The sequence below is a fragment of the Saccoglossus kowalevskii genome, chromosome 13 (assembly GCF_978046115.1).
Source record: "Saccoglossus kowalevskii chromosome 13, keSacKowa6.1, whole genome shotgun sequence".
Taxonomy (NCBI): Eukaryota; Metazoa; Hemichordata; class Enteropneusta; family Harrimaniidae; genus Saccoglossus; species Saccoglossus kowalevskii.
The window spans coordinates 34,337,886-34,350,548 of record NC_140653.1 but is presented as its reverse complement, the minus strand read 5'-3'; the positions used below and the strand labels follow the sequence as shown (position 1 = coordinate 34,350,548).

The 12,663-nt window shown below is 34.8% G+C and overlaps 1 protein-coding gene across 4 annotated transcripts in view; it reads right to left on the bottom strand.

The window, feature by feature from the left end:
- Positions 1 to 12,663, bottom strand: part of LOC100372454 (long-chain-fatty-acid--CoA ligase ACSBG2-like) — a 79,230-nt gene that overhangs the window by 34,998 nt on the left and 31,569 nt on the right. For all 4 annotated transcript variants that reach the window (XM_085507258.1, XM_085507261.1, XM_085507259.1 and 1 more), the window contains 5 exons: positions 12,111 to 12,283; positions 8,751 to 8,992; positions 7,626 to 7,714; positions 3,647 to 3,848; positions 3,242 to 3,391 (listed from right to left, as the gene is read on the bottom strand). In XM_085507258.1, the coding sequence (XP_085363384.1) occupies positions 3,242 to 3,391; positions 3,647 to 3,848; positions 7,626 to 7,714; positions 8,751 to 8,992; positions 12,111 to 12,283 (856 nt within the window). The remainder of the gene's footprint in view (positions 1 to 3,241; positions 3,392 to 3,646; positions 3,849 to 7,625; positions 7,715 to 8,750; positions 8,993 to 12,110; positions 12,284 to 12,663) is intronic.

The following is a 12,663-nucleotide window of genomic DNA, read 5'->3' as shown; positions in this document are numbered from 1 at the left end:
AGGGTTTCCAGTCATTCCGGAAGTAAAGTTATAAACTATATATACTTACATTATCATGACTAAGCATGACACCTTTAGGATTTCCAGTCGTTCCGGAAGTAAAGTTATAAACTATATATACTTACATTATCATGACTAAGCATGACACCTTTAGGATTTCCAGTCGTTCCGGAAGTATAGTTATAAATTATATATACTTACATTATCATGACTAAGCATGACACCTTTAGGGTTTCCAGTCGTTCCGGAAGTATAGTTATAAACTATATATACTTACATTATCATGACTAAGCATGACACCTTTAGGGTTTCCAGTCGTTCCGGAAGTAAAGTTATAAACTATATATACTTACATTATCATGACTAAGCATGACACCTTTAGGGTTTCCAGTCGTTCCGGAAGTAAAGTTATAAACTATATATACTTACATTATCATGACTAAGCATGACACCTTTAGGGTTTCCAGTCGTTCCGGAAGTAAAGTTATAAACTATATATACTTACATTATCATGACTAAGCATGACACCTTTAGGATTTCCAGTCGTTCCGGAAGTATAGTTATAAACTATATATACTTACATTATCATGACTAAGCATGACACCTTTAGGGTTTCCAGTCGTTCCGGAAGTAAAGTTATAAACTATATGTACTTACATTATCATGACTAAGCATGACACCTTTAGGGTTTCCAGTCGTTCCGGAAGTAAAGTTATAAACTATATGTACTTACATTATCATGACTAAGCATGACACCTTTAGGGTTTCCAGTTGTTCCGGAAGTAAAGTTATAAACTATATATACTTACATTATCATGACTAAGCATGACACCTTTAGGATTTCCAGTCGTTCCGGAAGTAAAGTTATAAACTATATATACTTACATTATCATGACTAAGCATGACACCTTTAGGGTTTCCAGTCGTTCCGGAAGTAAAGTTATAAACTATATATATTTACATTATCATGACTAAGCATGACACCTTTAGGATTTCCAGTCGTTCCGGAAGTAAAGTTATAAACTATATATATTTACATTATCATGACTAAGCATGACACCTTTAGGGTTTCCAGTCGTTCCGGAAGTAAAGTTATAAACTATATATACTTACATTATCATGACTAAGCATGACACCTTTAGGGTTTCCAGTCGTTCCGGAAGTAAAGTTATAAACTATATGTACTTACATTATCATGACTAAGCATGACACCTTTAGGGTTTCCAGTCGTTCCGGAAGTAAAGTTATAAACTATATGTACTTACATTATCATGACTAAGCATGACACCTTTAGGATTTCCAGTCGTTCCGGAAGTAAAGTTATAAACTATATGTACTTACATTATCATGACTAAGCATGACACCTTTAGGATTTCCAGTCGTTCCGGAAGTAAAGTTATAAACTATATATACTTACATTATCATGACTAAGCATGACACCTTTAGGATTTCCAGTCGTTCCGGAAGTAAAGTTATAAACTATATGTACTTACATTATCATGACTAAGCATGACACCTTTAGGATTTCCAGTCGTTCCGGAAGTAAAGTTATAAACTATATGTACTTACATTATCATGACTAAGCATGACACCTTTAGGGTTTCCAGTCGTTCCGGAAGTAAAGTTATAAACTATATGTACTTACATTATCATGACTAAGCATGACACCTTTAGGGTTTCCAGTCGTTCCGGAAGTATAGTTATAAACTATATATACTTACATTATCATGACTAAGCATGACACCTTTAGGGTTTCCAGTCGTTCCGGAAGTAAAGTTATAAACTATATGTACTTACATTATCATGACTAAGCATGACACCTTTAGGATTTCCAGTCGTTCCGGAAGTATAGTTATAAACTATATATACTTACATTATCATGACTAAGCATGACACCTTTAGGGTTTCCAGTCGTTCCGGAAGTAAAGTTATAAACTATATGTACTTACATTATCATGACTAAGCATGACACCTTTCGGGTTTCCAGTCGTTCCGGAAGTAAAGTTATAAACTATATATACTTACATTATCATGACTAAGCATGACACCTTTAGGATTTCCAGTCGTTCCGGAAGTAAAGTTATAAACTATATGTACTTACATTATCATGACTAAGCATGACACCTTTAGGGTTTCCAGTCGTTCCGGAAGTAAAGTTATAAACTATATGTACTTACATTATCATGACTAAGCATGACACCTTTAGGATTTCCAGTCGTTCCGGAAGTAAAGTTATAAACTATATGTACTTACATTATCATGACTAAGCATGACACCTTTAGGGTTTCCAGTCGTTCCGGAAGTAAAGTTATAAACTATATGTACTTACATTATCATGACTAAGCATGACACCTTTAGGGTTTCCAGTCGTTCCGGAAGTAAAGTTATAAACTATATATACTTACATTATCATGACTAAGCATGACACCTTTAGGATTTCCAGTCGTTCCGGAAGTAAAGTTATAAACTATATGTACTTACATTATCATGACTAAGCATGACACCTTTAGGGTTTCCAGTCGTTCCGGAAGTAAAGTTATAAACTATATGTACTTACATTATCATGACTAAGCATGACACCTTTCGGGTTTCCAGTCGTTCCGGAAGTAAAGTTATAAACTATATGTACTTACATTATCATGACTAAGCATGACACCTTTCGGGTTTCCAGTCGTTCCGGAAGTAAAGTTATAAACTATATGTACTTACATTATCATGACTAAGCATGACACCTTTAGGATTTCCAGTCGTTCCGGAAGTAAAGTTATAAACTATATATACTTACATTATCATGACTAAGCATGACACCTTTAGGGTTTCCAGTCGTTCCGGAAGTAAAGTTATAAACTATATATACTTACATTATCATGACTAAGCATGACACCTTTAGGGTTTCCAGTCGTTCCGGAAGTATAGTTATAAACTATATGTACTTACATTATCATGACTAAGCATGACACCTTTAGGGTTTCCAGTCGTTCCGGAAGTAAAGTTATAAACTATATGTACTTACATTATCATGACTAAGCATGACACCTTTAGGGTTTCCAGTCGTTCCGGAAGTATAGTTATAAACTATATATACTTACATTATCATGACTAAGCATGACACCTTTAGGGTTTCCAGTCGTTCCGGAAGTATAGTTATAAACTATATATACTTACATTATCATGACTAAGCATGACACCTTTAGGGTTTCCAGTCGTTCCGGAAGTAAAGTTATAAACTATATGTACTTACATTATCATGACTAAGCATGACACCTTTAGGGTTTCCAGTCGTTCCGGAAGTATAAATCAATGTACAACACTGATTTGGTGCCAGGAAGTCTATTCTTTCATCTAATTCAGAGTCTGTAACCAGCTTACCAAATTCCTGTAACTCTGACCACTGAAAAAATAACAAATTAATATGAAAAAAAAGACTACAATATTTCATTTGCATATCACATCAAGATACATTATATATCCCCCAAAATCATGTTTTTTTAGGGGTTGACTTTGAAAATAAAAATGTCTAAATAATGCTGGGTGGGCCCTTAGTCAAGCATGGGCGCTAAGTCAGATGGGTAAGATATACATTAATTTGCATATCACGCTAAGAGTTGGAAACTTGTTAATTTAAGTTAAAATTTAATAAACTTACAGTGTATACATTCTCTCTTTTCTCTTCCAGCTCACCAGAATATTGCACAATAGCTTTAAGATGTGGCAACCTGTCCCAGACTTTTAAGATCTTCTTAAGTTGTGCAGTGTTTTCAACAACAATGATATTGGCATCACTGTTATCTGCTACATAGTGGCAAGCTTCTGGTGAGTTTGTTGTATAAATACCCACTGCTAAACCCCTGTATGAAATATTCAGAATTTATTAAATATACATCAATTTTAGGAAAAGTTAGTTAGAAATATTTATTTATCTATTTGCTCAAATAATGAAACCTACAAATGTAAGACCGGTCACTGAGTAATGTTTCACACAATAAACATTTAGACAGAATAATGTAAAATATTTTATTTTAGTTTTATTTTATTTTAGGTTTTGTATGGAATTAATTTTCACTGATTTTTGATGAGTTGAATGTAAAATACAGAAAAATAGACGCTGGATTGTTTTTTCACTGAATCATTCCTTTAACGCAAATAGCGAAAATAAAGTATTTTACAGCACTGGTTTTGCATGTAATAGAAGAAATAAGACAGTTATTGAGTCTAACTGAACAGATTTATATAAAGCTGTGAGACATCTATGAACTTGTAGGTTATCTCATTATTACAATAATGTTTTCATTTCCTTGTTTGTGAAGAGAAGCTAACTCAGATCTACAGTTTTGTTATTCTCCCTCATAAGATAGGACACAGTTCTTTAACCAAATACTGTATTTGCTAGATATTCAATTCAATCTTAATTAACACTTAACTCAATCTCCAGAGAGAAAAATTGTTACAAATAAACAAAAATCAGAGAAAAAGAACATAGAGAAAAAAATGTAACAGTGACAAAAATGAAAGAAAAAAAATTCTTGAGAGGGTTTGCTTTCTTTTTCCCATACCTTTACTAACATTAAGTGCTACATGAGTAATTTAATTAGTAGTGAATCTCTAATAGAGGCGCAAATAAACATATTATATTATGGCAATAGACAGATGTATGTCATCCGCATAAGTGCATACGCTTTTAATACAGTAATTGCAATACCATGTGTTTTCTTGTCTGGGCAGCAAGAAACTTGAGTCATGAGTCACGTTTACTAACAATGAGAGAAAAATTTGTGAAATGGGTTAATTATCCTGACAAATTATCAAATTTATCTCATTGTAAGTAGACATTCTTTAAGTATTAAACTTATCTTTAAATTTTTATAAATAATTAATATATAATAATTAATATACTGCTGAAGTGAGCAGTCTCCCCCTAATGTTAGGTATGCTAACCAAGGAATATAGAAACCAACTCACAGAGATTTGATTTAACACAAGTGGTGGAGGAGTCAGTGGCAGAGGAGTCAGTGGCAGAGGAGTCACTGCAGGAGGAGTCAGTGGCGGAGGAGTCAGTGGCGGAGGAGTCAGTGGCGGAAGAGTCAGTGGCGGAAGAGTCAGTGGCGGAAGAGTCAGTGGCGGAAGAGTCAGTGGTGGCGGAGGAGTCAGTGGTGGCGGAGGAGTCAGTGGTGGCGGAGGAGTCAGTGGTGGCGGAGGAGTCAGTGGTGGCGGAGGAGTCAGTGGTGGCGGAGGAGTCAGTGGTGGCGGAGGAGTCAGTGGTGGCGGAGGAGTCAGTGGTGGCGGAGGAGTCAGTGGTGGCGGAGGAGTCAGTGGTGGCGGAGGAGTCAGTGGTGGCGGAGGAGTCAGTGGTGGCGGAGGAGTCAGTGGTGGCGGAGGAGTCAGTGGTGGCGGAGGAGTCAGTGGTGGCGGAGGAGTCAGTGGTGGCGGAGGAGTCAGTGGTGGCGGAGGAGTCAGTGGTGGCGGAGGAGTCAGTGGTGGCGGAGGAGTCAGTGGTGGCGGAGGAGTCAGTGGTGGCGGAGGAGTCAGTGGTGGCGGAGGAGTCAGTGGTGGCGGAGGAGTCAGTGGTGGCGGAGGAGTCAGTGGTGGCGGAGGAGTCAGTGGTGGCGGAGGAGTCAGTGGTGGCGGAGGAGTCAGTGGTGGCGGAGGAGTCAGTGGTGGCGGAGGAGTCAGTGGTGAGAAGTCAGTGGTGAGGAGTCAGTGGTGAGGAGTCAGTGGTGAGGAGTCAGTGGTGAGGAGTCAGTGGTGAGGAGTCAGTGGTGAGGAGTCAGTGGTGAGAAGTCAGTGGTGGAGGAGTCACTGGTGGAGTGGTTTGGTAGTTATTCAAATTCTTGGTTCCAAACACTGGGCATACTTGGAAAGATTCCAATTTAAGTATTTTCACATTTTTTTTTTCATTAATCTTAAAAATACAACACAAGGCTTAGTCTTATTATTCTACTAATAACATTTTTGACACTCTTAATAAGACCAATAAATTGCAGTGATGTTAATAGAAACTGGTCATATAACCGTCAGCTTGTTATCAGTACCATGCTGTTCTTGGACATCATTCTCATCATATTGTAAAATCATCAAGCAAACACTGACCTCACTAAAGCCAACAAACTTATATTTTGCCCAAATTTTGTCACCTACATAATTTTCAATATTTTTTTTTTAAACAAATTTTATTTAAGTTATTCCAACAACAAAACTGTAGAAAAATACATGCAAATGTGCACAATGTTGGCAAAAAGCCAAGGTGTTCAGTGGTGTGCACAGACCCCAGAATGAAGGTTATAGATATTTTGGCAATGAAACATGACTGGAAACCAGGATGTGGGCCACCGGAATTTTGACAACAGGACAGGACAGGCACAGAAACCAGCATGGTGAATGTGCTATCCAGAATGACTAGTTATTAAATACATAAAACATGCAGACTCTCGGCTGAGGTAGCTCGGATGTTAGCAATGCACATTTCAGTCAAAGAATTGAATATATCATCACAAAATGAATAAATTAGAAAGGTCTCCCTGTAGTATTTATATGTATTAATATCAAAGCAATCAAACTTACGGTTTTCAACAAGAAGTCAAAAATATTCACCAAAATTACAGAATTAAAGATATCTACACGATGAACAATCACTCATATGATAAGCTGACAAAGTTGACAGCGGAGGTAAAAGTGAACAAGCCATGCATGGCACAGTTCCCATTAGTTATCGAATTTAAGATATATAGTTTTGTTTATAGTAATATAGCTGGAATATAAACATGTCAGGAATATGATTATGATGATTGTTTAACATTAAAATGATTGACATTTATATCTGATCATCAAACGAGTATTGAGAGATATTGCTCTGAAACAGCAAGGTTCTATAATGTCCAATGTATATACCAAGTTTGAACAAAATCCATCAGTAAACAGCTGAGAAATGCTTGATGTTGATGATTTTTTAGCATAAAAATGGCCGCTATTCGGCCATCTTGAATCAGATCGTGAAACAAATTGATGTGCATATGTATAATATCATGTATGATTTATGTGTGAAGTTTGATTGTGATTGGTCCAGGCATTTCTAAGATACAGGTCCGGACGCACGCACGCACGCACGCACAGAGGTCAAAACATAAGTCCCCCTTTTTGTATGCAATACAATGGCAAGTCCTGTCAGGATGTTTTCAAAGTGATTTCTTATGAACAGGGGGAAATCATTTCAGGCATGTCTAAAACATGCAAAGTAGTTTATTAATTGAACTGATATTGCCTGGCAATGAAGGTGTGCCAGTTAACCTTTGTCTCACCTTTGTATCAACTTTAAACAAAATTTGGAAAAGTATACCTGAGAAAAAAATAGTACACTTGAAAAAAAAATGGTCACCAGTCGCCTATCTTGAATAAAATAGCAAAACAGTCATAGTAACTAATCATGCTTGATGTCATTCAGTCCATGCATTACTGTAAAATGATGACCTGTTCAAATGTTAACTTTTGGTTATAAAGTCATCAGTCAGTCAAAGGTTAACAAAACAAAACAAAAAATAAATCAATGCATAGACAGAACTCAAAACATAAGTTACCATTCTGGACTACATATGACAGGAACTTTTTCCATGCAAGATAGTTTTACGACTTACCCAGCAAAAATGGCTCCCACATCTGCCATAAACCACTCTGGTGAATTGAACCCAATTATTCCAACTCCATGAAACCTTTCCAATCCAAGCTGAAACAATAATCATTGAATTAATTATCCAATGAAAGCAACATATACTGTAGCAGAGGGGGATACACATTTTTGACATTTTTTCAAAATATAAACCAGAAATTGCATTTGTTTTATGTTGAATTATCAAAACTATGGCTTATTTCAAAAGTCTAATAGTTATTTACGGAAGCACATATGCTACTAATTGTGCAAATATGGTATACAGCTAGCATGCAGGTGAATAGATATTAGGGACTGATATAGCCTACATAAAAATGCTCCTTATAGATAAACTACATTCATAGTAATCCAGAGTCAACATCATAAATTATAATATAAAATGTGTGCCATTATGTTACTATTACAATCTATCTACTGAGAACTTAGATTAACCATCTAATCTTCCCAGTTGAGGCTGAGAAAAAAATTATCTCTGTTTCTCGTTTCCGCGCGCATCATTTTGAACTATGCGCCTCAAATGTGTTTTTTTTCCTTCTAAAGCATTCCAAAATGTGTTTGTACTCGCACTTGTCTCAAATTTCCCCCATTTAGCTCAGTATTTGCCGCCTCATTTTAAAATTTCCCATAAAACGAGAAACAGAGAATTTTTTTTCCTGGCCTAATGTACTTTTACATTGACTTGACCACATAAGGCACATTACTAACATCTGGTTCTCATTGTCAGCAGTAATAAATGTCTTTATTCTGTCCACTTATTTCTACGCCTAACAAATGTTTTATGTTAGAAAATGTTAGAAAATTGCACTTGCCAGTTACACTAAATATAATTCTCAAATTTGAAGACAATCAGATAAAAAATGTTTAAGTTATTGCAACCAAAAGAAGAAGAAGTGAAATTTAACCAATATACTAAGATTAAACTTAGCCAAGATCTCAGACTGAATAATACAATATAAAAGTTTGAAAGAAATTAGAAATTTTAACCACAAAAAGGTTTTATGATGGATTCCACGACAACAATGAAGACAGACATTTCCTTCTTGTATCTTGACGTTCTACAATGATACTGACACCAGTGACAGATTAATTTTACCTTTATAAAAGCTTTAGCTGTATTGCGGCATGCATGATAATATTCAGTCCATGTCCAGCTTATCCATTCATCATTTCTCTTGACAGATAATGCTTTCAAATCTGGGAATTCTTTCATAGTGTTAACCAACTGTTGGTGAACTGTAATTGGTTGTTCAGATCTTGGCCCAGAGTTCGCCATGTGCAGTTTGACTGCACCATCAGGTTTAGTCGCATAGAAGCTGTCAGCTGGTAGGCATTCTCCTGATGGAAATACGAGAAAAGTGTGCTGTACATTTTGTAAATTCTTGCACCAATATTTTCAACTTCTAAACAAAATATAAACATTTAAATCCATGTCTTTCTAGAGCATGCCTTAGCTTTTTAACAAGTTGAATAAACACTAACATATTTCGTGAACCTTCAAGATAAAATGCATCAGAAACTACAAAAGAGTAAATTGACATCATTAAAGCACATAGTTTTACTACTGTCCTGAAGTTTTAGCTAACAACCAGTTATACCTGTATTCCGACGTTCCCATACTAATGGCTTTACTGTTTCAGAGTGTGCAGTACACACATGTGAAGACTTCCAGAATGACATGGTGTGGTGGTTTAAATCGTCCTTAACATGCCTCACAACACTTATACGCAATTAGTATTTGTATAACATGGCGATATAACTAGTGTCAGGCAAGGTTAACTCATAAAATTTGTCAATTATTGACCAAAAGTTTACAGTTGTAGACGTATGAATGTATAAATTAGCAATGACAAGTAGTATTCACTTTTATGGATATTACTGTAAAATCTGTATTAAAAGCCGCGGCTTCTATTAAAATGGTACAATGCAACAGAGGAGATGCGGCTTCTATTAGAGCATCTACACATATGCGACCTGGTGAATTTTTGGGTCTCGATTGTTCAAAAAGAATGGGTGCGGCTTCTATTGGGGATGCAGCTTCTAATACAGATTTTACGATAGTTTTAGAGTTGTTCAGTCTCACAATTATCAAGATGAATAAACAATATTAATTGTCAACAACCATAACACAATCAAAATAAATCAAAGAAAGCTTAGAAAGAACTCCCGTGTGCTGAGAGTATTGAAGACACATTAAAAATTAATTCAAAATTACTTGTACATGAGATATTGATAGAAAAGCTGAAAACTAATTATGTACATCAGGTAACTAATATGAACAGAACAGAACAAAAAAATTATGAATTATTATGCTAATTAGAGAATTAATATGAACAAATTTTAACCCAAAATTAATCAGGCCTGTCTATTGTCCTAGAGCATTTATGTACCAAATTTTATTCAAATGTGATGATCAGTAATTGATACATCAGTGTTAATTAATTATGTTAATTAGGAGATTAATAAGCATAAATATTTACCGAAAACTAATTGGGTTTCTGCATAGTTCTCTTTAAAAGTTTCATTAAAATCCAATTTGTGGTTCTTTATATATCAGTGGAACATTATGCAAATTAGGTAATTAATATCCAATTAAAACTAATTAGGTCTCTGCATAATCCTAGAAGATCTATGTAGCAAGTCTCATTGAAATATGATGATTACTACTTGATATATCAAAAGCTGAAAATTAATGAATTATGCAAATTAGATAATTAATATGTACTCATATTACTCTAAAAACTATCAGGTCTGTGCAGTGTCCTATGATGTCTATGTACCAAATTTCATTGAAATGTGATGATTACTACTTGAAATATCAGAAGCTGAAAATTAATTTATTTTGCAAATTAGGTAATTAATATGTACTCGTATTACCTTAAAAACTATCAGGTCTGTGCAGTGTCCTATGACATCTATGTACCAAGTGTCATTGAAATGTGATGATTACTACTTGAAATATCAAAAGCTGAAAATTAATTAATTATGCAAATTAGGTAATTAATATCTACTGATATTACCCAAAAAACTATCAGGTCTGTGCAGTGTCCTATGACATCTATGTACCAAATTTCATTGAAATGTGATGATTACTACTTGAAATATCAAAAGCTGAAATATAATTAATTATGCTAATTAGGTAATTAATATGTACTCGTATTACCCTAAAAACTATCAGGTCTGTGCAGTGTCCTATGACATCTATGTACCAAGTGTCATTGAAATGTGATGATTAGTACTTGAAATATCAAAAGCTGAAAATTAATTAATTATGCAAATTAGGTAATTAATATGTAGTCATATTACCCTAAAAACTATCAGGTCTGTGCAGTGTCCTATGACATCTATGTACCAAGTTTCATTGAAATGTGACAATTACTACTTGAAATATCAAAAGCTGAAAATTAATTAATTATGCTAATTAGGTAATTAATATCTACTGATATTACCCTAAAAACTTTCAGGTTTGTGCAGTGTCCTATGACATCTATGTACCAAGTTTTATTGAAATGTGATGATTAGTACTTGAGATATCAGTGGAAAAGCCGAAAATTGATTAATCATTATGCAAATTAGGTAATTAATATTGCACAGATTTTTACCCAAAACTAATCAAATCTGCGCATTAGTTTGGAGCATCTGTGTGCCAAGTTTCATCAAAATCCAATGAGTGGTTCTTTAGATATCAGTGGAACAGTCATGAAACAGCCAAAAATCAGCTAATTATCATGCAAATTAGGTAATTAATATGCATGGATTTTTACCAAAACCTAATCAAATCTGCGCATTGGCCCAGAGCATCTATGCACCAAGTTTCATCAAAAACTGATGTATGGTTCTTGGGATATCAGTGGAACAGACGGACACACGTACACACACACACACACACACACACACACACACATATACACACATACTAACTGCAAAGACTCCCTTTTTGTGCTTCGCACACGGGAGTCAAAAAAAAGATGATAGCAGTTGGTGTTCTAGTCTTTTTTTTAAAAGCTAATATTAAATGTGTTTACATATGATCTGAGCTGGGATAATGAATCTACAAAATGCATTCATTACTGACATCCCAAAACAACTATGCATGTTTGCAAATGATTTGACACTTTATATGGCAGTTTTATATACCATACTCGTCTGACTTAGAACTCAGGGAACTAAACTCACAAAATCATGTTTTTCATACATGTTTTATATTTTACATCGTCTTATTGAATAGGCATCAGTGAGTATGAAAAACCTGAATTGGACTGCTTTAGGAGATGGGAAAGATTGAAACATAAATTTATAGTAATCTGATTTTAAGTAAGAGATTTTAATATATTTTTTAATCAGCGACATTTGCAATGTAGATGAGTATTTTTGAAAAAGTGTGGATGTTATAAATTGTGTATTTATTGTGAATTATCACAATGCATCATGGGTAATAAACAAAGCGCCTTAATACCTGGTTTAACAACTAGCAAAGGAGCTGGCTCTTTGAAGTCAGTCTGGATTTGAATATCTGACAGCACAGCAGGGGTATCCTTTTCTCCATTTACAGTATGTTCTTCTGTAGTACCATTCATCATACTTGTATCAATCGTTTCAGATGACTTTTTTCCAGGAGTCTTCGTCGTACTTTATAAAGTAAAATTGATATATTAGTTTTAAATATTGTGTTTTTATTGATACCACGAAATAACCACTACTATTCAAGTACAATGTAAGATCAAATTCTTCACCTCAGACTTCTTTCAGAGTTGCAACAGCACATTAAAATAACATAACATCATCTGCACCTCAAATTTTGTTCATATTCCATAAAAACAGTTTACCATTTGAGGTGCAAAACCCGACGATTTTTGACAATCTGGTTGATTACTAAAAACAAATCTTTTGCCTTAAGTTTGTATTTTCACTAATTTCGCATACACGCACATTTCAGATACCAAAGATAACATAATGACATGTATATACATGTACAGTACAGTTTGGACGTAACTAATATTTCAAGCTTG